Source organism: Rhinolophus sinicus, linkage group LG06, assembly GCF_036562045.2.
Source record: "Rhinolophus sinicus isolate RSC01 linkage group LG06, ASM3656204v1, whole genome shotgun sequence".
NCBI lineage: Eukaryota > Metazoa > Chordata > Mammalia > Chiroptera > Rhinolophidae > Rhinolophus > Rhinolophus sinicus.
This window is the reverse complement of record NC_133756.1, coordinates 162,655,639-162,678,505: the sequence shown is the minus strand read 5'-3', so window position 1 is coordinate 162,678,505 and position 22,867 is coordinate 162,655,639. Positions and strand designations below refer to the sequence as shown.

The 22,867-nt window shown below is 50.0% G+C and overlaps 1 protein-coding gene and 1 pseudogene across 2 annotated transcripts; one reads left to right on the top strand and one right to left on the bottom strand.

Annotated features, from left to right (window-relative positions):
- Window positions 1–13: 13 nt before the first annotated feature.
- MRPL21 (mitochondrial ribosomal protein L21) lies at window positions 14–9,931 on the top strand. 2 transcript variants are annotated; one of them, XM_074336849.1, is made up of 8 exons: window positions 73–152; window positions 3,530–3,587; window positions 4,398–4,524; window positions 5,533–5,618; window positions 6,554–6,717; window positions 8,398–8,450; window positions 8,853–8,956; window positions 9,814–9,931. In XM_074336849.1, the coding sequence occupies exons 3-8, from the start codon at window positions 4,493–4,495 to the stop codon at window positions 9,876–9,878; spliced, it is 504 nt and encodes a 167-aa protein (XP_074192950.1). In that variant the 5' UTR covers window positions 73–152; window positions 3,530–3,587; window positions 4,398–4,492; the 3' UTR covers window positions 9,879–9,931. The 2 variants fall into 2 exon arrangements, with proteins under 2 accessions (XP_019611230.1, XP_074192950.1); XM_019755671.2 differs by lacking the exon at window positions 4,398–4,524 and having other exon boundaries at window positions 14–152.
- A 431-nt stretch (window positions 9,932–10,362) lies between these two features.
- LOC141572349 (large ribosomal subunit protein uL16-like) lies at window positions 10,363–12,602 on the bottom strand (annotated as a pseudogene).
- Window positions 12,603–22,867: the final 10,265 nt, after the last annotated feature.

The following is a 22,867-nucleotide window of genomic DNA, read 5'->3' as shown; positions in this document are numbered from 1 at the left end:
GCACCAGGTTCGCGCCGCTTCTGCTTCCGTTTCCGGCCGAGGCTGCAGGAAGATGGCGGCGGCCGTGGCGGCCTTGGCCCTGCCGGTCACATTTGGGCGGCTGGTGTCCGCATGCAGCCGCAACATCCTGAGGCCATCGGAGCCCGGAGCGGGTGAGACCCGAGCCGCGGAGTGAAAGGAGGAAGCGGGGCGAGCGGTACTCCCGGCCCTCCCGCTTCGTGTGTGTCTGTGTCCGACTCGATGCCTTTGGTGCTGATTGCCTTTTTTGATGCGGTGATCATAGCACTGGCTTTGGAGTCGGGGAAACCTGGGTTCAGATCCCGCATCTTTTAGTTAGTAGCTTAAATACTGACGATAGCTCTTCAACTTCATTATAGGGCCTGTGTTACTGGGGGAGTAAACTGAGGCTCAGAGAGGTTAGGTAACTTGCCCGGGGTCACACAGCAGGGACATGGGACAGGAGTGCATCAAACAGCTCTGCCCCGCGTCAAAACCTGTGCTTTCCCATTGCTCGGAGACTTCCAGCCACTCCCTGAGCCTCACTGTCCTCATCTGGAAGATGGTGATGAATGTCCTTACCTAAGCTTAACCCATTCAGCAAAAGCTACAGCTGTATCTTCAGCACTGGGTTGTTATGAGGTTCAAAAAAGGTTATGTTCATTAAAAACACTGTAAATTTCTGCCTGAAAATGGTTAGAGTGTATGTTTGTGTGCACGAGTGTTTATGCATGTTTTGAAGTTGGGCTAAATGGACATTTGATGATATTAAGAATTTTCCCTATTTTAGATGCAATAATGGTGTCATGGTTATGTTGTTGTTGTATTTAATGACTCCTTTTACAGAAATACACTGACATTTTTACTGATTAAACAACTTCTGATTTGCTTTAAAATAATTGCAGAAATGAGCCAGAGGCTGTGTAAATCAAACAAAATGGGTCATGAGTTGATAACTGTTGAATCTGGGGAAATATCTTTGAGGGCTCAGGGCTCACTGTGCTATTCTCTTTTGTATGCTTGACATTGTCCATAACAAAATGTGGGTATACGTAGGCAGGGAAGTTTTTACAAAAGGAGTGGGACTTCCTCTACCCTACTGATGTAAAACCACCTCTAGAATCCTGTGTTCAATTCCAGAGAAGCACAGGGAAACTCCCTGTACTCTGTGTAATGAGTACAGAGGAGGTGACTAAAATGGTGAGCAGGTGGGACCTTGGAGAGTGAGTGAAGGAAATAGGATGGAAGGACAGCCACAGTCCTCAGAGATAGAAAGGACGATCCTGTGGGACCGCAGGGAGCACCACTGTCCCTGTCATGTCCATAAGAGAGAGTTACAGGAAAGCCGGTCAAATGCAGAAACTTTCTAACTGAGCTTTTAATGGTGGGATGGCTCCCATGAGTGGTGCTGAGTTCCTAGTCATTTAGACTTCCAGCAGGGGCTTCGTCTGATGGCTGAACAGAGGAGGTTGCCTTCATTCATGCACCGTGTATTAAGTACCTGTTACATGTCAAACACTGGTCCAGGGTGGGCATACATCAATAATAAACATACGACCATAACCCCTGCTTTTAATGGAGCTAGCATTCTGATGGGAGAGGGGGCAAAGCAGAGAGAAAGGCAGTTTTTTAAAATAAGCAAATGATGTATGTTAGAAACTGATACGTCTTGTGGAGAAAAATAAAGCATGAGTTGGAAGACGGGTTCAATTTTAAATAGGACGGTCAGGAAAGACCTCTCTACTGAGATGGTGTTTGAGTGGAGACCCAGAAGAAATGAGGGAATTAGCCTTGCAGAGACCCGAGGGGGCAGAAGGGTTTCAGGGGAAGAGCAACCAAGGCACAGGCTCCAGGGCAGGTGCTTGCCTGGCGTGTTCCAGGAATAGCAAGGAAGCCAGAGTCGCGGGTCAGAGTGAACAAAGGGAAGCATGTGAGATGGGCTCAGAGAAATGGGATCGTACTGCCCAGTGCCATGTAGGCCTTGTAAGGACTTTTGCGTTGTCTCTGAATGAAACAGGAAGTTCTTGGAGACTTTCAGCAAAATACTGACATGATCTGACCTAAGTTTTAACAGGATCCTTCTAGGTGCTGTGCAGAGAAGGGAGGCGAGAGGGAGCGCAAGGTGTAGGTGACCATCCAGGCAGGGGGGTCGTAGCTTGCATGATTTAAGTGCTCAGAGCCTGGATCTCTAAGAGAGAGCCGAGAGGACCTGCTGATAGGTTGGCTGAGGGGTGTGAGAGAGAAGGTCAAAGATTTTTGGCCTGAGCAACTGGAAGGATGACATAACCGTTATGTGAGATGGGAAGAGTATGGAAAAAGCAGGCCTGAGAGGAGATCAGGAGCCTTCGTTAGGTTTGGGGCTGCCTACTAGGCACGCAGGTGGCGATGGCTCACAGACATGGATATCCAAGGGCAGGCTGCAGGTGTAAGCTTGGGAGTCACCAGTGTACAGATGGTGTTTAAATCCATTCGATTGGATGCAATCACTAGAGGAATGGCCTTAGATGAAAAGGTAAGGTTCAAGGTCTAAACTTCAGGCACACCAAGATGGTAGAAGAAAAACAACAGCCAAGGAGACTAAGAATAGGGAACAACTGCTACTGGGTGAGCTTTAAAAGGATGAGTTTTATGGTGTATAAATTATAGCTCAATTTTTTAAATAACCGACAATAGTTGCTGAGAAATCTGTCCTCTGCTTTTCCACCTAAGCACTGTGCCTTTTGTTTCGCTCCCTTCTCTCCTCAGGACTGTGAGTGCCTTTGTGCCTTGGTGTATTCGTGTCTACTGCTGCGTAACAAAGTGCCCCAAACTTAGCAGCTTAAGAGAACTGACATTATCTCACACCGAGTCTGATAGTCAGGAGCATAGGTGCCGCCTCGCTGGGTGGTTCTGGCTGCAGATCTCATTAGGTCACGGTGAAGCCGACCGCTGGGGCTGCAGTTACCACAGGAATCCACTGAGGCTGAGGACCTGCCTCCAAGCTCACTGCTTGCTGTCAGCAGGAGGCCCCAGTTCTTCCCACACAGGCCTCTCCATAGGGTTCTGGCAGCATGGCAGCCCCGACAGCCAGACACGAGAGAGAATGTCCAAGACAGAAGTTTCCATCTTTCATACCCCAATCTCAGAAGTGCTGTTCCATCACTTCTGTCACACGCCATTGATCACAGAAAACCACTCCATGTGGGGGGACAAGGCTGTGGTGAGAATAGCAGGAGGGGGGTTCATCGGGGCCATCTTGGAAGCTGTTCTCGCACAAGGGCCTGAACCTGCTGGGCGCTTGGTGGTGGAGGACTGAGTGGTGGGTGATTCGGTTGTAGGCCCGTTTAAATGGTGTGGTGAATGAGTCTCGATGCTTGTTGTAATAACCAACGACTCTAAATGATGTCCTTTTAGCTCTGTTGATCTAGATTTTCTGTAGACAAGTTGCAATGTGGTTTAAACTGATACCAGTAACAATTGTGCATTTAGGGTTGTAAAGGGCGGTTTGCATTTCACACCAGTAACTATACCTGTGTTTCTCTTATTCCCTCAGCTTCCCTGTGGTCTGTTTCTCGAAGGTTCAGTTCCCAGAGCACCTCGTTTCCACAAGGGTAATATCAAAATGTGGGTTTTGGTGGCTCTTCCTTTCATGTGTAGGACTGTGTTTCTAAAGTCCCAACTTCAGACGTTTGGGTTTTCAGGAATATTTTCGATTTCCTCCTAACTTTTTTAACAGTATTTTTCTCAGACCCTCAACACAAATAAAAATAGACAGAATTTCAAGAGTCCAAATAGCAAGGTGTGCCTTGGCCTTACATAGCTGTGCTTTATTAAGGAAACGGTTTAGTCCCATTGGAGATTTCTAACTGGGAAGGTGGGACCAGAATCTCTAGGAGGAATCTGTAGAATTTGAAAGCGCATATTCCTTGTTAAAATGTCATACTTCGGGGAAAGCTTTACTGTAAACTACACAGGGTCAATTTGACGGAGTCCCACTGGCTGGTGGGAGACACAGGAGCTGTACAGGACAGTGGTTACGAGTGGGGAAGCCCTCCAGGGTCCCGTGCCCACCCTGCACCAGCAGCGGGACCTGGGCAAGGCAGGGCCCAGCTCTGCTTCCTCCTCCTTCAGGATGGAGTCTGAGTATCTACCTTGGTGAAGTTTTGTGAGAAGAAGTAAATTTCTACATTTAAAGAGCCCAGAACAGTGCCTGGCGTATGTTAAAATGCACAAGCTCTGCCGCTTCTGCACCAGAGCCTCGGCAGTCGGAAGAGACACGGGATTTTTTGTTTCTCAAAAGGAGAAGTTGAAAAACTTTGAGAAATCGTAACTGGGCATTTTAGTTAATTTGGCCCATTTTTACCTGATTCCTCCGTGAAACCCACTGGGTTCCAGTTTTCCCGTTTTTGTCCTTTTCACAGGTTCAGCTGGGTCCTGCCCGGGTTCACGTTTCTAGGCGCTCTGAGAGCAGCACGCTGGGAAAGCTCAGTTTGCTTCTTTGGCCAATGACACCAGCATGGCCAGTGAACTCCAACATGGAAAGTGTTTGTGCGTTTCACAGATGTCTGTGAGCACATTCCGAGAAAATTTCACTTTCTGGTGGCAAACAGCAACCAAAGCTTAAAAATGGGTCTGAATATTTCGACTTGGGCTCTACCGATCTCTCCCCTGCTTGTGGAATTGAGGACTTCGAGGCAAAAATAGGTCGGGAAGTTAGGAAGGACCCTCCCCCTCCTTTCAAGCCCAGGCTCCCCTTCTTTGCTTCCCCCACCTACGCACCCTTCTCTACACCAGGCCAAGCAGGCGGGAGAGAGTTACTAAAATGAAGTTGAGGCCCCCACGGAGCTTGGCGCCCGAGGTGGGGAGGGGGACACATGGATGACTGCAGCACAGGACAGCATGGTGGCAATGGTGCCACTGCCCCAGGCCACCGAGCTGACCATGTCCCCACTCTGCTGAGTGCTGCTGGCACGTGACCCCTGCCGACCCCCCATAGCCCTGAAGGCAGATGTTCTTATTCCCATTTTCTCCGTGAAAGAAACCGGGACCCAGTGCGGTTAAATGCATGCCAGGGTCATCCCATTGTCCACGGCAGAGCTGGAGTTCAGACCCAGCTCCCCCCCCCCTCCCCAGGGTGGGCCAGCAGTCCAGGACCCGCAGGGCTATGCCAGGGATGGGCTCTTCTGGAACCCAGTGTTCAGAATTCCTGTCAGGATTAGCGATCAGCCATTGTTCCTCGAAACACATGGCCGTGTTCTAAGAGGGTGAGTGGGGGCCTGTCCTCAGGGTCACCTCAAAGCGTGGTGTCTGTACCAGAGAGCCTGCACTGGTGTTGCCCTGAGCCCCGTGACACCCCACAGCCAGCATTCTGGTCCCCTCCCCGCATCCGGCCACCTGAGAACGTGGATGCACAGCCATTGCCCCAGCCAGTGAGCATCTGAGAGGCACACGGGTGACGGGGTAGATTCCTGTCCTTCCTGGCACAGCCATTTCTTATTATGCTTCTGAACTGCCTTTCCACACGTATGTGACACGCGTGTAAAATGACTTTTACAGATATGTCCCCAAAACATCCCTGAGTTCACCGCCTTGGCCAGAAGTCGTTCTGCCAGACCCGGCTGAGGAGACCAGACACCATGCAGGTGAGAGGCAGGGACAGGAGGGCAGCACCCACCCTCCCAGAAAGGCGCTCACCTGGCCCCAGAACGAGGAGTTCGCGGTGCCCCAGCCCTGGCGCAGCGTCAACGCTCAGGTTCATTTTGTTGCCACTGGACACCGGAATCGAAAGGCCCCGTTCATTTAACAGATACCTGCTCAGCCCCTGTGTTCCAGGCTGGTACTGGGGGTGCGCTTGGTCCGTCCCTGCCTTCCTCCTTTGGTAGGAAGGCGGGTTCAGAGAGTGAACCCTCCCCACCCAGCGGGAGGAACCGGTCACATGATAACCAGTGAGGACAGGTGGTAGGAGGCGTGTAAACGTGGAGCGTGTGCCCTGAGGAGGGAGTGTGGCGGGTCACCGCAGCCACCGCTGTCATAGGGGCCTGCAGGATCCTCGGTTTTCCCAAAAAAGCTGGAAATGCAGATTAACGCATGGAATTACCTAGTTTTAAACTACTGCTGGCGGGTGCCAGCTAACTAAGCTGCGGGCTGAGTCCCGCCCCCCTAGACGGGCGCAGCTTCTGGTCTGGATGGTTCCCAGGGCAGGAACTGGATGTGTTCCTGGTAAGCGCTGTGCACACAGTAAACGGTGCAGGGTAGACGGGGCTGTGGCCTGAGTGGGGGTGGCGACCACACAGGCCTGTGGGGAGGCGTGCAGGCAAGCCAGCCCCGGGGGGTGTCGCTCAGGTTCCCTTCGTTTGCAAGAAGCTCTCCTCTCCCTTCTCAGAGCTTGCACATTGCCCATCTCTGGCTCTTTACTAATAATGACTGGGAACTGAACAGGGTGGGCTCAGGTTTCCACCCAGAGCCACAGAAACGGACCGGTCAGGTCACTGCAGGCCCCTGTGGGAGTGGAGCTGCTGCCTTTCCATCATGGGTGATTGACGGGCCCGCGCCTTTGTCCGCCTTTTCTGCCCCGCAGAGGTCGTGCGCAAGGTGAACGAGCTGATCGCCACCGGCCAGTACGGCAGGCTCTTTGCCGTGGTGCACTTCGCCAGCCACCAGTGGAAGGTGACCTCCGAAGACCTGATTTTAATCGAAAATGAATTAGACATTGAGTGTGGAGAGAGGATTCGTTTGGAGAAGGTGAGACGGTCCGTTTCTTTGTGGCATCGGGGACGCGGTCAGCAAATGTGCTATCCCTGGTTCGCGGGTCGTTGCTGGGGAGGTGTCCTCACGTCGGAGGTGACCACTGGCAGCGCGAGTGATGGAGCAGGCAGGCGGGGCGGGGGGTGGAGTGCGCAGAGCCGCTTCCCGAGGAGCCCCCACCCCAGTACATTCACTCCTTACCCGGAGTCGGTCAGCAAGCTTCTCTAAGGAAAAATACATGTGTCTGTTGGCCGTCTCGTATCTCATTGATGGATTCCCACAGAAAAAATATTTGATCGCAGATTTAATAAAAGTCCCAGTTAAAGATGGAAAGGATTTTGAAGCCATATTTCTGCGGAAAATGTTACGTGTCAGCTAGGACACTGCTCTGACACTAGAGTTGGCGGCGGCTGCTGTTTTAAGCAGTAGGACCGGTTGGGAGGCATATCCCTGGGCACAGATGGTCCGTCTTGCCGGTCTACACCGCACAGCTCTGCCCTTCGGCTGTGATTCTGTTTGCTGTCTTTGGGGTGCCTATTCTGTTTTTGCCAATTCTGTCTGTATTTCTAAAACTACAAAATAAAAGCCCTCTGTACCAGATCATTTTTCTAGGGTATGTGCAACTTAATGTGATGCAATGTGATATACACGAGTATGATTTGCTTTATTAAGTAGAACTCCTCCTTCCTTTGTGATTGTAGGTTTTGCCTATTTATACCAAGGAGAGCATTCAACTCTGTTCCTTAGATGGTCTTCTCACAGCCTGTGATCTGAGCACATCATTTTAAAACTTTTCACACTAACAAAAACATACAGAAAATCTCATTCATTAATGCAGATTGTTTTTCATGACTGGACAAGTCCAGGAATAGAAAGTGTTCGTGCTCAGCAGGAGTAACTCTGGAACAGTTTGTTTACTGTTTGCCATCGTCTAATAGACATCATACATTGGTATTGTTATAACTGTGCTTTGTCTTTCGAGATTTAAGTTGAGTATGATTGGCTGTTTTTCTTGCCAATGAAATTTAAGACATTCTTCCAACATCTAATAAAAACATTGTTGCATTTGGAATACAAAGGTGTTTCCATCTGTGGCCACACTCAGTGTCACAATTTCCGCTAGACCAAGGATGGTGACCTGGCTCTGCAGAATTTTGCAGTCATCAGACACACCTGAGCCTAAATCTTCGCAGCCTTAGCAGGCCCGTGAGCTGCATCAGAAGACACCATAGTCTGCTTTGTGCATTTCCCGCTGTGTATGTTATACTTCCCTAAGAATTTTTTTAAATTAAAAAGCCACTGTTTTCATAGGACGTTAACACTTATCTTGATCTGTGGTCACCACATCAAATAGTCAGTTTTACCTGTCTTGCCTCTGACCGTCCAGGGCGTTTCCACAAGCACTTACAGCCAGTGCTGTTTAAATGAGGCGATAATTCGTTACATAGCAGATCAAGTCCACATCACAATTTCTAACCAATACCTTTCTCATTTTCTGGTATCTTTTTTTTTTTTTTAAGGGTGCAGCTCACAGTGGCCCATGTGGGGATCGAACCAGCAACCTTGGTGCTGTTAGCACCATGCTCTAACCAACTAAGCTAACTGACCACCCCAATACTACGTATTTTTAGTGACTTCTATATTACTTATTGGTAATGCACCGATTTCATTTTCCAGGTCCTGCTGGTTGGAGCTGACAACTTCACGTTACTTGGCAAGCCACTCCTTGGGTAATGTGCTGTCACATGAGTAGCTCTGTATAGGGCCCCGGCAGTGAGGCCTGGCTGGTGGGAGGAGGGGGCGACATACGGCACTCGTATCAACACCACGATGCCACCCACAACATGCTCACACTTCAGAAGAGTGGATATGTAGCGTCCCCATGTGGAGAACATTCAGACCAAATCATTGTTCTATTACTAATTCATGGTCCTTTGAGATTTGTGGACACACTACAGTGTTCTTCATTATGCTTCTTTTTTAGCTTTTAACATGTCTACAGGGAGGGCACAGTACTTTTATAATCAGCCAAAAAGGAAGCAAAACTTCATTTTAGAAATTGTTACATGAAACATTAGTGAAACTGAAAAATAATCCAGAAGACTGCCATTATTTCTTTTCCTCCCTTCTAGAAAGGATCTTGTTCGAGTAGAAGCCACAGTCATTGAAAAGACAGAATCATGGCCAAAAGTCAATATGAAATTTAAGAAAAGGAAAAACTACAGGAAGAAACATAGTAAGTTAGAAAGTGGAGCTGGCACCCTGTGACCCCGCCCTGCTCTGGGTGTTACCCCGTGTCCTGCCTCTGGGCACAGAGGGACCCAGCGCCTGCTGTCTGCCCCAGTCCCCTGGGCCTGACAGGGCAGAGCAGGTGGGGTTGTGGAGGGAGAGAGCCCTGGGAGCCCTGTGACATTGCCACCAGGGCCGGGACCAGCCAGTCATCCCACTGCATGCACCACGAGACACAGACCGCGACATTAGCGGCCGCTCCCTTTGTGCTGGAAACCCCAGAACTAGCTGACATCTCCACCGCAGAAGGGGCGAGTGAGTGGAGAGAAACTCTAAGTGGAGCACCACCCAGCAGGGACTGCACCACGTTACACACAGCGGTGGGTCTTGGGTGGTGCACAGGGTGACACCGTTTCACGGAGCCTAAAGTGAGCGGCATTCAGCCCCTGCTGCTGGGCGCACAGACCTGTCCGCACACATAGCACTTATGAAGGGGCGCAATGAGCAGAATCCACGCTGTTGCTCGCCTCTGGGGGGAGCGGGAGGAGGAAGGGGCCAGTGTGTCCTCAGGGTCAGGTGCCCGTGGCGGGCTCCTCGGGGCTGTGCGTCCCCGTTGTGCTGCAGAGCGCTCGTGGGTGCACCCTGTCCTCTCGTGTTGCCAGTGTCATGGTAAAATCCTTGTGAGAAAAAAGTGCAATCATACTCGACGTGGGACCTGCTGGGTGGCTGGTGCCACCTGGGGAAGGCCGGTGTGAGGCTGAGCCCCTCGTGGAAAGAGCGGGCGATGGGCGGCAGGGTCTCACGGTGACTCATTAAGGTTGGAATTTGTGGTCAAGCTGTGACTGAGTTCTCTCTCTCTCCCAGTTATTGTGAACCCACAGACAGTCCTCCGGATAAACACCATTGAGATTGCTCCGTGTCTGCGCTGACCTTCAAGCTGACAGTTCCAGAAATATAAAAATAAACTCGTGTTTTCCAGGAAGACTGAGTGTGTCCTGGAATAAACGCCCTGGGTGTCTGTTACGGAGCGTTCTGGCTGGAGCGTGCGTCTGTGAACACAGCCTCCCCAAGCCAGAGAAACCAGGAGTGGGGGAGAATCACAAACTTGGCCCTCCTAGGCCGAGGCCCACGCTTGTGTGAGAGACCGACAGGTTCTTGGCCGCCCCCCCACCACAGGTGGCAGGGCCAGAAGTGGAGTGGAGGACAGCAGGGTCCGGGGAGCTGACACCAAGAGAGACAGTCTAGATTCCACTTCTGGGTGAGATGGATGAAAACATGAGCAGATTCCATCTCTGAGCGAGCCAACGTACCTGTTTGTAGTGATTTGCTTTTCTGAAAAGCTGGGATTCAAACCAGGTAGTCTGGGTCCAGACAGGACGGCTTGGCTTTGCTTGGTCCAGCAGGAAAGGAGGGTCACAGTGCAGGGCTGTCGCTCTGACCACAGGAGGTGCTGACCTGGAGGGAGGAGGGACAGCAGGGAGCAGTGGGGCTTGAGATCCAGGCCTGCGAAGCAGCAGAGACCCGGGGGGCCCAGAGCAGTTTTGAACTTAGTCCTGAAAGCAGCCACTTGTCTGTAAAGGGTTTGGGGCTGCCCAGGTCTGTTTGGGGCGGCAGCCAACCCAGGAAAGAAGGGATAGGTCCTCAGCCCAGAAAGGCCCAGGGACTGGAGGGAAGGGCTCGGGGGAGCTAGTGTGGGGAAGACGGGACTCGCCACCCAGGCCTGGTTCTGTGCCATCCACAGAGGCAGGCCCTCCCTCCAAGACAACAGTGCATTCAAGTGACAAGGGAATACTTTCTTCCCAAGGTGCCTTCAAAACTCCCTTGGGGGATCGTCCCTGTGATGTGGAAATCAAAATGAAGACAGCGCTGTCCCAGGAGGCCCTCCTCCTCTCTCTCCCTCTCTTTCTCTCCCTACCCTCCCCCCTCAGACACCCAGTCACCCTGGCAGGATGCTGCCCCCCACACACATGGGGACACTCCCTCCCCCTGTAGTGCCCTCTGTACAACACAGAGATCGTAGAGCCGTGCTGGTTGCTGGCTGGGGTGGAGGGGTGGTGGGACCCACCCTCAGAACGTGGGGTGCCCTCCCTCTGATGCTGCCCATTGGCACTTTGTAGTAACTTCCCACGTGCCCTAGCTCACACAGGCCTCTGAGAGTCCCGTGTCTGGAGCCCCAGGGCCCGGCATTCTCTCTGGGTTCTTGGCCAGCCTGGCACTGTCTCCTGTGGTCATTGTTCCACATGCAGGTTGTAAAATGTTCAGACAGGAATCGCCTTCCCTAGTGCTCGACAGCTACATCCATAGGCTTGAATACAGAACAGATTCTGAAAAGTGCTGCGGGAAGCAGTACTGCTTAGTGGGGGTTCTGGAGCCAAACAGACCTGGGTGTGAACTGCAGACACCCCCAGTGAGCATGTGTGATCCTAGGTTACCAAGCTCTGGGCCCCAACTTCCTCCTACGTCCAAGAGGGGTGAAGCTAGTAGCCACCCCACCAGACCACCTGCCGTGAAGATTCTGGGCCATAGTCAGTGCTTGGTCACTATTCATCCGTATTACCTAGAAAGGCAGAGGCTGTGTGCCCTGGGGACCTGTTACTATTGGTGTTGAGCTGGTGAAAGTTGACTCCTTTTAGAAAGTGGACCGGGCATCGTCCACAAAAAAGCCGACATAACTCAAATGTGCGTTGACAGATGGACTTCCGGTGAAATATTACTCAGCAATAAAAAGGAAGGGGGCGCCAACATGCTACCACACGAATGGACCTTGAAAACACGCTAAGTGAGAGAAGTCAGATACAAAAGCACAAGTACCGCAGGATTCTATTGTTGGGAAATGTCCACAACGGGCAAATCCATAGACAAAAGGAGGTCAGAGCTAGCCCTGGGCTGGGCAGGGGGGCCAGGAATGACTGTTTAGCAGGTGCGGGGTTCTGTTTCAGGTCATAGAAAAGTTAGGGAGCAGTGGTGCAGGTCACACGACATTGTGAATGTCCTTGCTGCCATGGAGCTGTCACAAATGGTTAAAATGGTATGTTTCGTGTTTTTGATGGGAAGTGGGACTTACTGGTGGGCGTGAGGAGGGGGCATTGCCGAGACTCTCCTGAGGGCAGGACCCACCTTTTGTCCAGGGACCACAATTAGGGATGCAGTTGACCCCATGGCCATCCTGGATGAGCCACTTTTCAGCTACCACGTCTTCAAATTCATCCACATTAAACAGGAAAGCCCACTCTTTGGAGATTGGGGCAGCCCGGAACTTGAACTTGGCCCTACAGTAGAGCCTCAGTCACGTGCTCCTTGTTCTGCAGCTTGGTGCCAATGGCCATGAGGACTTGCCATGTGGCCCCTGGCCACCGTGCCCTGGGGCTTTCCAAACGCACCCGCACACCTGCCTGGAGTCTGCCAGCCCCAGCATAGGACGGCTTGTTGACAAGGGTGACGTGAAAGGGGTGGAGCCACACGCGGATGTGAAACCGGCTCTGACACCGTGTGGCCACAGAGGGAGCTCACCACGCTGCCCTCTTCTGCCCGGGTCAAAGATGCGAACCTAGTGTCAGGACCTCGGCAGAAGCGAGACTTTGGGTACTGCCATTCTTACGGTGCCGGCAACACCGGGTGGGGTGGTGGCCCAGAGCGACACCGGGGTCGTCAGGGGAGTGCGGAAGGGTAAGAGAGTACAATGGTAAGTTTTATGGCACGTATATTTAGCCACAATTTTTTAAAAAGAGGGAAAATCTGGACTAGCTTAATGACGTCGCTTGACTGGCAGGGGAGGAGGGAGGAGCAAAATCAGATTCCCATCACTTTGCAGAGTATGAATGTCACCTCGCAGGTGACTGCAGACACGCTGTGGGTCACCTCGGGAATGGTAGACGTTTGGCCACGCCAGCACGTGTGTTTGTTGTCCTGGGTTTCTCACTCGCCTCCCTCCCCCACCGGGCTGCCAGCTCGCGTGGGGAGGGTGTCATGCATCGGCCTCATTCATTAATACACGCATGTCCGCCGTTAACCGCCACACCCGCCCATGGCAGGCACGCAGTCAGCGCTCTGCATGAAGGAATGTCTCCGTCAGAATCTAACTCCTCGCTGCTGGTGACCAGGGTTGGTCCCCACGGAGGGCTAGAGTGCTTCTTCAATGCAGTGCAGACGCCTGGGGGAGGTCTGGGGAGCCTGCCCAGTGGTGTCGGGCGAGGCGGATGGTCCAGGGGTTTTGTGGAAGAGAGGGACCCTGTTCCTTGTGCCTTCGCGAACCACAGGATAGCGTAGCTCCAGAAGCATTAAACATGGAAATCTTCGTACCTCCGTGCAGGCGGGGCTCAGTCTTATCTACAAAGTCACAGAAAGGGCTGCCCTGGTTCCCCCCTACCGCCCTCCGCTGAGCCCAGCGGCCAGGACCGCAGCTGTGGGTGGCATTTCCTGCCAGCATCTCTACCCCCCAGGGCCGCAGACTCCTGGGGCCACAGACACCTCCGCTGGGGCGGGGCACCACCACCCGAGTCCGTGGGAGATAAGCGCGCGCACTTGGGAGGCGGGTGCCCTTTGACCCACAGACACCTCCGCTGGGGCGGGGCACCGCCACCGGAGTCCGTGGGAGATAAGCGCGCGCACTTGTGAAGCGGGTGCCCTTTGACCCACAGACACTTCCGCTGGGGCGGGGCACCACCCCCACAGTCGCTGGGAGATTATCGCGCACACCTGGGAGGCGGGTGCCCTTTGACCCACTTTCTGTGCAGGCAACAGGGCAGAGATTGGAGGAGATGCAGAACCCAGGCTGCGTGGCGTCCGCGAAAGACACCATCTGGTTTTCTTTCTTTCCGCCTGTTGATGGCTACCAGGTGACACACACGTCCCCTCGGGAACCTTACTAACCGTTCCAGGCCTGTATGGGCAGAACAGAATTGCGAGGGGAGGGTCTAACCCAACCCCCAGGCTCCTAATAAAAGTCCAGGGCTGGCGGAGTCTTTATTAGACTGTCAGGACTGATACTGGAAATTACACTGCGTGGGGGCTGCCAGGGAACCAGCACATGGAAAAGGACACTGAAAGAGGGAGACGCCACAGCCTCTGCCCTGAGCTGCCACATAAGCTCAGAGTGTCGGGGTCCTGGTCCAGGGGACCGGGACCTCAGGCCTGGGAAGGCCCACGTGTGCCACTGGGTCACGACAGTGACAGTGGGTAGTCACGCCCCAGGCACACAACTTCCTTGTGAAAGGATTATCTCGGCCTTAAGCTGCCCGTCCATTGTTTCTGTGCATCCAGGTTAACACACCTTTGAAAAACCTGAAGTGATACCCCTTGAAGAGAGCACATAATCTTAACTGTCCTGCAATCTTCCTTCCTTACCTCAGAACCCACAGGTGAAGGGCTCAGTCCCACAAGACTGCCCCCACTCCAGACCCCAATGGCAAGTCCAAGTTGTTACCTGTGCTTCGGAGCAACCAGTTATAAATTCAAGTCCCCAAGATCCCTTCCTCAGGGTCGGTCATTTCCTGGAAGGGCTCACAGAATGCAGAAAAGCAGTTTTCTTACCCGGTAACTCATTACAAAGGATAGTAAAGGAAATGAATGCTCAGCGAAGAGGTACATGGGACAAAGTGTGGAAAAGTGCGAAGCACAGGAGTAACTGTCCCCATGCAGTCTGGGGTGGGACACTCTCCAAGAATGTGTGGCTACATTCTTGTTCACCAAACCTGGAGCTCTCCAAACCCCATACTTTAGGGATTTTTAAGGAGGCCTTGTTACATAGGCATGATTTCTTTTCATGGGGAAAATACTTCTTTCCAGCTTCGTTAGGATATAACTGACATATCACAGTTTAACGTGTTGATTTGATACACACACATATTGCAAACTGATTATCACTGTAGCTTTAGCTAAAACCACCATCACTTCATCTAATTACTAAGTGGGCATGGTTGATTGAGTCATTGGTCTTCTATCTAACTCCAACTCCAGCCCCTCTCCCCTCCTCAGCCGCCTAATGGGACCCAAAGTTCCAACCCTCTAATCATGTGGTTGGTTCCCCTGGCAACCAGCCCAGCTCCCAAGGCTGTCTAGGGACTTCCACACATCACCTCATGAGCATAAACTCAGGTGTGGCTGAAATAGGCCAGTTATAGCAAGATGCCCATTTCACCTGGCGGGCTCTTAGCACTTAGGAAATCCTAAGAGTTTTAGGACCAGGGATACATTTCTTATTATAAATCGCAGTGTCACAGCTTGGAACTGGTGGGACACGGTGGGTGTAGCATGGGGAAATTAGAGCGGATTAGTCAAGTGTCTAGGGGCAGTTGACAAGAAAAGCCGGCAGGAAAGAATGAATAGGGAAGGTCACCAGCGTGAGCAGGTCTGACCTGACGTGTGCTGACAGCTGCACGCAGGCAGTGGGAGGCCTGAGGCAAGGCCCAGAGCTCCTACTGGCCAGGGAGGTCAGAGGGGGTGGCCTTGCTCTGGGACAGTGGAGCAAGGGACAACACATCCTTCTGGTGTTGTCCCAGCAGGACAGGGACTCGTGGTTGTGTCCTGCCAAGACAAAGCAGGCCAAGGCTGACCCAACTGGACCTGGGGGGCAGAGCACCTGGGAGCCTCCAAACACCCACCGCCTTAGGGACCCTTGCCCTCTCCTTGTCACATCCCTGTCCTTCCAATGGGCTGTGGGTACCTGGACACCTGGGACCAGTGGTCTTGGTCCTTCCGTGGAGGGTGAGGAGGGGCCCAAGGTTGGGTGCAGGGCTGGGAAGGTGGGCCTGTCTTACTGCCCCAGCAGAGAGAACAGTAGGCAGTAGGACCTAGGAGCCCTCATGCTTCCAACAGACCAAGGGTGTGTGTGTGTGTGTGTGTGTGTGTGTGTGTGTGTGTGTGTGTGCAGGGGGTGAGGGAAGGGCACATGGAAGCTCAAGACCACCACTCTGCATCCAGCCACCTTACCTGTGGTCCGCTCTCAGAGGAAGGAGCAAGGTGGGCAGTGAGACCCCCACCTGTCACTACTGTTCCCAGGCTCCCTTCAACTTCGATCTTCGTGATTTCTCCCTAGCGTGCCACGATGGGTGTTATTATGTAATTTTTAAAATTTCCCTCATTTTCTTTTTTTACTGAAACCCCTCCTTTAGCCTTGCCATAAGCCATTGTAGCTATAAAATCCTAGCCTTGATGTAGCCACTACTTATTGATGCATATTAAATATTAAATAAATGCTTAACTGTGAAAACAAAAACTGCATTCCTGTGTCACCCAGATCGAGAATAGGGAAGGTCACCAGCGTGCAGCAGGCCTGCATCGAGTGGCACTTCGACTGACAAGCGGACCATTTTCAGTCCCAGCTGCCTCCGTCGCTAGCCCACAATGGGGTGTTGCACCAGTGTCCAACCTCCTCTAAGACCCAGTGTGCACCTCTGGGAAATGGAGGGGACCTGGCAGGGGAGCTCACTGTGAGGTCAGTTTATAGGTGGGCTGCCCAGTAGCCCCCAGCAGGTGTTGGGGAGCATCGTTTCCCTCTCCCCTTCTTTCCTACTCTGCAAGGTGCCTCGTTCTGCCCAGCTGGCGAGGCTGAGCACGCAGGCTCCACCCACTGCATCACCACCTCTCATACACGGCTTGCTATAAGCCAGGCGCTGTGCCTGGCACTTTACCTCAGTTATCACATTAAATCCCCAAAATAACCCCATTGTATTACTCAGGGCTGTCCAGGCAAATGAACCAAAAGGATCCATGCAGATATATAGAAAGAGCGTGATTATGGCTCATGCTGTTATGGAGGCTGTCTCACAATCTGCCATCTGCACGCTGGAGACTTGGGAAGGTATAATTCCAGCCCAAAGCTGAAAGCGTGAGAACCAGGGGAGCCAATGGTACAAATCCCAATCTGATATAAAGGCCCAAGAACCAGGAGCACCGATGTCCAAGGCAGGAGATGATGCATGTCCCAGCTCAAGCAGAGAGAACAGTCACCCTTCCTCTGCCTTCCTGTTCTATTCAGGAGTGTTGGGAGAAAAAACATTTTTCCTCTACCCTTCTAGGTTCTTCTGGGCGGTCTCACAATTAAATTGACATGATACAGACAAACGGGGGGGAAAAAACAAATTTAATTATATATGTACAAGGGCCCCATGAGGATATCAGACCCTTAGACAGTCAGGTAGTTGAGGCTTATATGTCATCCTAAGCTAAGGAGAAGCGGGCAGGGGTCTGGGTCTTCAAAATGAAGGAAGGAAATTCCCTAGATAGGAAGAGCAAATGTTTGGTGAGACAAGAACTTGCCATGCCCTGCAGTGACAAAGGGACACAGCAAGGAATGTGAACAAACTGGTCTTGCTAAGTTTCTCCCCCAGTTCACTACACTTGTAGCTATCTCTGATAATAGCTACAAGCTCTCTATCTAAATTCTTTTAGGCAATTAAGGAAGAGAGAAAGAAAAACTTCCTGAGTCTTCTGTTTCTGAAAATAATGAGCTTAAGATAATCCTCATGCCAGAGACACATTTTGGGGTGGTAACTTTTTGTTCCCTACACAGGCCCTCAGTGAATTGGATGGTGCCCACCTGCTCTGGTGACGGAGAACTTCTTTACTCAGTCTACTGAATCAAATGCTAATCTCTTCTGGAAACACCCTCACAGACATACCCAGACATAATGTCTTACCAGTTCTCTGGGCATCTCTCAGCCCAGTCAAGTTGGTGCATAAAATTAACCATTACATCTCCATGAGATTCTCATAATAATCTGCAGGGTAAGCTTTATTATCCCTCTTTTTACAAAGGAGGAAACTGCAACTTAAAGAAGTTATAACAAACAAACAAAAAAAAACCACATCTGTGGCCACACTGCTAGTAAATGGAGCCCCCTGGATTTGAGGCTAGGGGCCTATGTTCAGAGCTTGCCTGGGGAAGTTTATACCTGTGGGCGATAAAAAGGGGTTCTATGGAAAGCAACCTCACAGGGTGATCTGGTTATAAATTCCTAACTGAGCAGGTCATGGTGGGGAGTGACAGCCCCAGGTCTATAACTTGTTTAACAACAGGTCGTAAGCCAGCCCTGTCCATTGTTCTTGTGCATCCTGTTAACACACCTTTGAAACACCAAAAGTGATAACCCTGGACGGGAGTATTAACCCTCAAAAGAGCACGTAATCTTGTTCACTGTCCTGTAATCCAACTGTAACTGATGAAATGCGCAGGCCTCTCTGACTCTATCTGGTTCAAGCCTGCTCTGCTCCCAGGGCCTTCATGCTCATAGCTGCTGCTTCACCTCGCACACAGCCATGTTAATCATTAGAGGAATTCTGCTTGGGGCTTGAGTTTTATAAAAAACAGCCCCTTACCAGAAGGTGCCTCTCCTCAGGAGGGAAGGGAAGTAGGTACAAAAAACGATGATTGTTTAATCAAAGATTTGCAGGCACCTCGTGACCAGATGCATGTCAATTAGAGTCAAGAACAAAGAAGTTTCACAATCTTCCTTGGACCCCTGCTGGCGTCCAGATGTCTGCAATTGTCAATCACCTCTTGCCCCTCTCGTTTCCTCCTTCCCTTGATATAAAAGCCGTCTGAATTCTGTACTTTCTTAAGATGGATCTTTAGGACACTAGTTCACCATCTTCTCGGCTCGCTGACTTTCTGAATAAAGCCACCATTCTTGCCCCAACACCTTGTCACTCGACTTACTGGCTGTCATGCGGTAACTTGTACAAACTTGGACTCAGTTACACAATCCCTGCTTTGCTTTCTCCCACCTCCGTGTAATCTCCCTTACGTCCCCTCCTTAATTTCAAATGCATAAAAGAAACTGCAAAACTGTTATTCTCTGGAGCATTTGAGATCTCACTTCCCGGCATACTCGTATGTCATCAGTTTGGCTCAAATAAACTCTCATAAAAATTTTCTACAGGGTTGGATATTTCTTACATCAACACGCCTGTGGGGTAGAAAAAACATCTTTTCCTCTATGCCTCTTCGATTCTCCAGCTGGATGCTGTAAATGAGACTGGCCAAAGACAGCAAACAGAAGTTTATTAACATGTGCTTCATGCATGGACACATTGGAGAACCCAGCCATGAGTAACCCAGTGGGGTGGTTACAACTTGGGCTTAAATACCCTTTTAGGTTAAAGCCAAGGAAATGGGGATTTGGGCTTCTGGGTGGAGGATGAAAATTGTGGGAAAGTGACCAGGAAAAGAATGGTAATCAAGGGTTGTGTAGTAAGATTTGTTATACAGATTTAAGTCCCTGTCTTCTCCACTGATGAGAGTTAAGTGTCCTCCACTTCCCCTCAGGGAGAGGGATTCTTTTTATAAATGGAAACACTTTCATGAATGTAAATTTTCTTTACAAGAGGAAAATTGGTGCTCTGTTTTACAGCTTTTCCTGCATCTGCCGGTTCTCAATGGCCTTTGCTCAAAACCACCAGTAGACCAAAGAGGCCCATTTTGGGGTGGCATGTTCTGGTACCCCAACCCTGTGTCCCCCTTTCATCTGCCTCAGACTGCTGTCAGCCCCTCCAAGGACCCAGTACCTAGAGGTCCCAGCCTGGCTCAGAGAAGCCTATTTAGTTGAAAAAAAGTTACATCAAGGTTTTTATCTCAACATGCAGAAGTCTCCAGAATTTGGGAGGGTGAGGCATGGCTGAGGGAGGCTGTTGGTGCCACCTAAGCCTGCTCTGGACTGGACCACACCAAGGTACAGAGTGCCCAGGCAAGAGGAAATCCCTTAAATTAAAACATCTAATATGTTAATGGTTGTTTTTTTTCACAGCCACGTAAGTATCTCTCCAAAAATAGCTAGCCCTATGTCCAACAGGAACATCTGAGCCACATTTAGCTTTTCTTTCTTTTAAAAAGATTCAACTTTTCACAAAGAAAATCAAATGGAAAATGAATGTCGTGCCTAGCAAGTCTTATGAAGAGGATTTGGCAAATTGCTTCAAAAGTCTTGACATTTATTACCTTTAGGCTGGTAATATCAGTTCTAGGGATTTGTCTTAAGAAAATAATCAGATATGGGAAGAAATACATACGTGCAAAGATGCTCATCCTAGCTGGATGGATAAATATAATAGTAAAAATGGAATAAATGTGGATGGGATAAAAATATCCAACAACAGAAGAATGCTCGCATAATTATGACAGCCACAGGGTAGGAACTGCATCGAAGAGCAGTGGTTCCCTGGAGAGGGGTACAGGGGAGCAGGGACCACCAAAGGCAGGAGGAACTTTTGGAGGTTATGGATGTGTTCGCTACTTATTAAAAAGAATAACGGGCCCAAAATGGAGTCACTTGTGCTGAGCCCAAGTCAGCAAACCAAGACTTACTTAGGGTTTCAGCTTCTCCCAGGAGTAGAACTTGAAACCAATCAGTGTGGAATTTCCTAATCGACATGTGTGAGGTCATCTGCCTGATAAGACCCCTGCCATCTCCGACCCGTGAGGTGACCTTGCCTGAAAGAATCCTTTCTCTTCTTCATGACTTCCTTGTCTCGCCAACCTTCTTCCTATAAAAGTCTTCCATTTTGTATGGCTCCTCAAAGGTCCTTTCTCCTTGCCAGCTAGGAGGCTGCCCCATTCATGAACTGTCTAATAATGCCAATTAGATCTTTAAATTTACTCAGCTGAGTTTTGTTTATGAACACTATTGTTGACGTAAGACATGATCAAACCCATACATAATTTTCATGAGTTTCTTTAAGCCAAACTGATGACGACTGCTGGGAAGCAAAATCTCAACAAATTGAGAAAATGCTCCAGAGAATGGCAGTTTTGCAGCTTATTTTACATATTAGGAACAAAGGGGGAGGCAAAAAGAGGGTTACATGAGATCCATCGGTAGTAGATGAAAAGGCGGGAGAAATCAAAGAGGAGAAATGTCTCGGTTTGGGTAAAAAGCAAAATGGAGAGACAGACACGTACTTTGTGGGCACAGAATAGTTAATAATTGACATTTATAGCACATAAAGATGGTATTTGGGGAACAAGACAACAATCAGGGGTCCTGTGGTCTTGTGCTCTGGTGCCATGGTTGTGCCCCGAGGGGTCTGGAAAAGGAGGTTACTCTGACATTTCAAAGGTATGTTATCTTAGATGCAAAAAAAACCAAACAATGGACAGGCTCACCTAAGGTAAAGCTTGACCCTTGTCACGGAAGCTACAGGCCAAGGATGTGACTACCTGCTATGACCACCGTAGTCAGGAATTTTTATGTTCAGACCATCCTGTGTGGTTCCTTTCAGTCTCTTGCCATACAGGCCTCGCCTGTGCTTGTCAGCTTGAGTATGTGGCCTCATTTTTGCTTATACTGTGTTGATTGTGGTGATGGTTTCAAGGGTGTGTACATATGCCAAACCTTACAGATTTGTACAGCTCAAATGTGTGGAGTTTATAGTATGTCAACTACACCCTAATAAAGATTAAAAAACCAAAAAACCATGCAGTCATTAAACCATGTTTCAAAAATATTTAATAAAATGGCAAATGATATTACAATAACAAAGGGAAAAGAGGAAGGAGAATAATTCCACATAGCCTTTTTAGAGGACAATTTGACAGTTTGCAGCTAAATTGAAAGTGCGCTTAACCTTGGACCCAGAAGTTTCCTTTCTAGATATTATCGAGCAAACAGTTGTAAAGATCTTACCTGCAGTTCTTCAATACCATTCAACTGAAAATAAAATTCTATCCACACAGAGAGCTGCAAGGCCGTCTGTGACCCGGCCACTTCTTGGAATCCAACTCTGTCCTCGGGGATTTTCCACCACCTGCAGCCACCTGGTCTCTCTCTCTCTCTCTCTCTCTCTCTCTCTTTTTTTTCTGAAGGGGAACAAGACTTTATTGGGGAACAGTGTGTATCTCCAGGATTTTTTCCAAGTCAAGTTGTTGTCCTTTCAGTCTTAGTTGTGGAGGGCGCAGTTCAGCTCCAGGTCCAGTTGCCATTGCTAGTAGCAGGGGGTGCTGCCCACCATCCCTTGGGGGAGTCAAATCAGCAACCTTGTGCTTGAGAGCCCACTGGCCCATGTGGGAATCCAACCAGCAGCCCTCGGAGTTAGGAGCACGAAGCTCCAACCGCCTGAGCCACCTGGCTGGCCAGCCACCTGGTCTTATGTTCTCAGAACCCGCAAAGCTTCCTACCACCTAAGGGCCTTTGTACCTGCAACCTTCTCACCTGTGATGATGGCACACTCTGGAACAATGTTCCTTTCCTGCAAATGTCACCTCTTCACACTGGCCTTCCAGACCACCTGATCTAAATCTTTCCCGCCAGGGGTGCCAGGACACAGCATGGCTTCTGGAGAAAAGAAGGAAGGGGATGCTTATTTCACATGGAAGGGGAGCAGAACTTGCCACCCCAAAAGATGCCTTATTGGCATAAGGATTATCTTGAGCTGATTATTTTTAAGAAACTGCAGACATAGGAGAGGCTCTGAAGAGCAAACAAAAGTTACCCTTTTATAACAGACATTTACAGTTATAATGGAAATCTTCATTTGTAAGTGTCTCCCTTTCTGTCCTAGGAAGAGAATGACCAAATATCTAGAAATTCTTATCAATGGAGAAGGTAACTGACCTAAATTTGCATAACAACTTTACCCATGTTTAAGGTGCTTTTCCTGATAATGTCCCATAACTGGCTCCCACCCTACTTCCCCAACTTTTTCCTTTGTCTTTAACTGGAGATGGTATTTAAGGTGCTGGTTTGGGCCATGTCAGAGAGTTACTCCATTTTCCTGGATTTCTCCATGTATATAAGAGGTATTGTATGTATGTTATTAAACTTCTGTTTGTTTTTCTCCTGTTAATCTGTCTTTTTTTGTTATAGTGTGTCTCAACCAAGAATCTAGAAGGGTAGAGGAAAATTTTTTTTTCCTCCCCTACATCACATGCCAGACCAAAATGGAAAGGAATCCAAGCTTTAAATGAAACACCTGAAAGCACAGAAGT

Coding starts and splice junctions, on each gene's coding strand:
- MRPL21 (XM_019755671.2), top strand. CDS start 53: ATGGCGGCGGCCGTGGCGGCCTTGGCCCTGCCGGTCACATTTGGGCGG. Junction 6,718..8,397: donor AGAGGATTCGTTTGGAGAAG/GTGAGACGGTCC, acceptor TTCATTTTCCAG/GTCCTGCTGGTTGGAGCTGA. Junction 8,451..8,852: donor CTTGGCAAGCCACTCCTTGG/GTAATGTGCTGT, acceptor CCTCCCTTCTAG/AAAGGATCTTGTTCGAGTAG.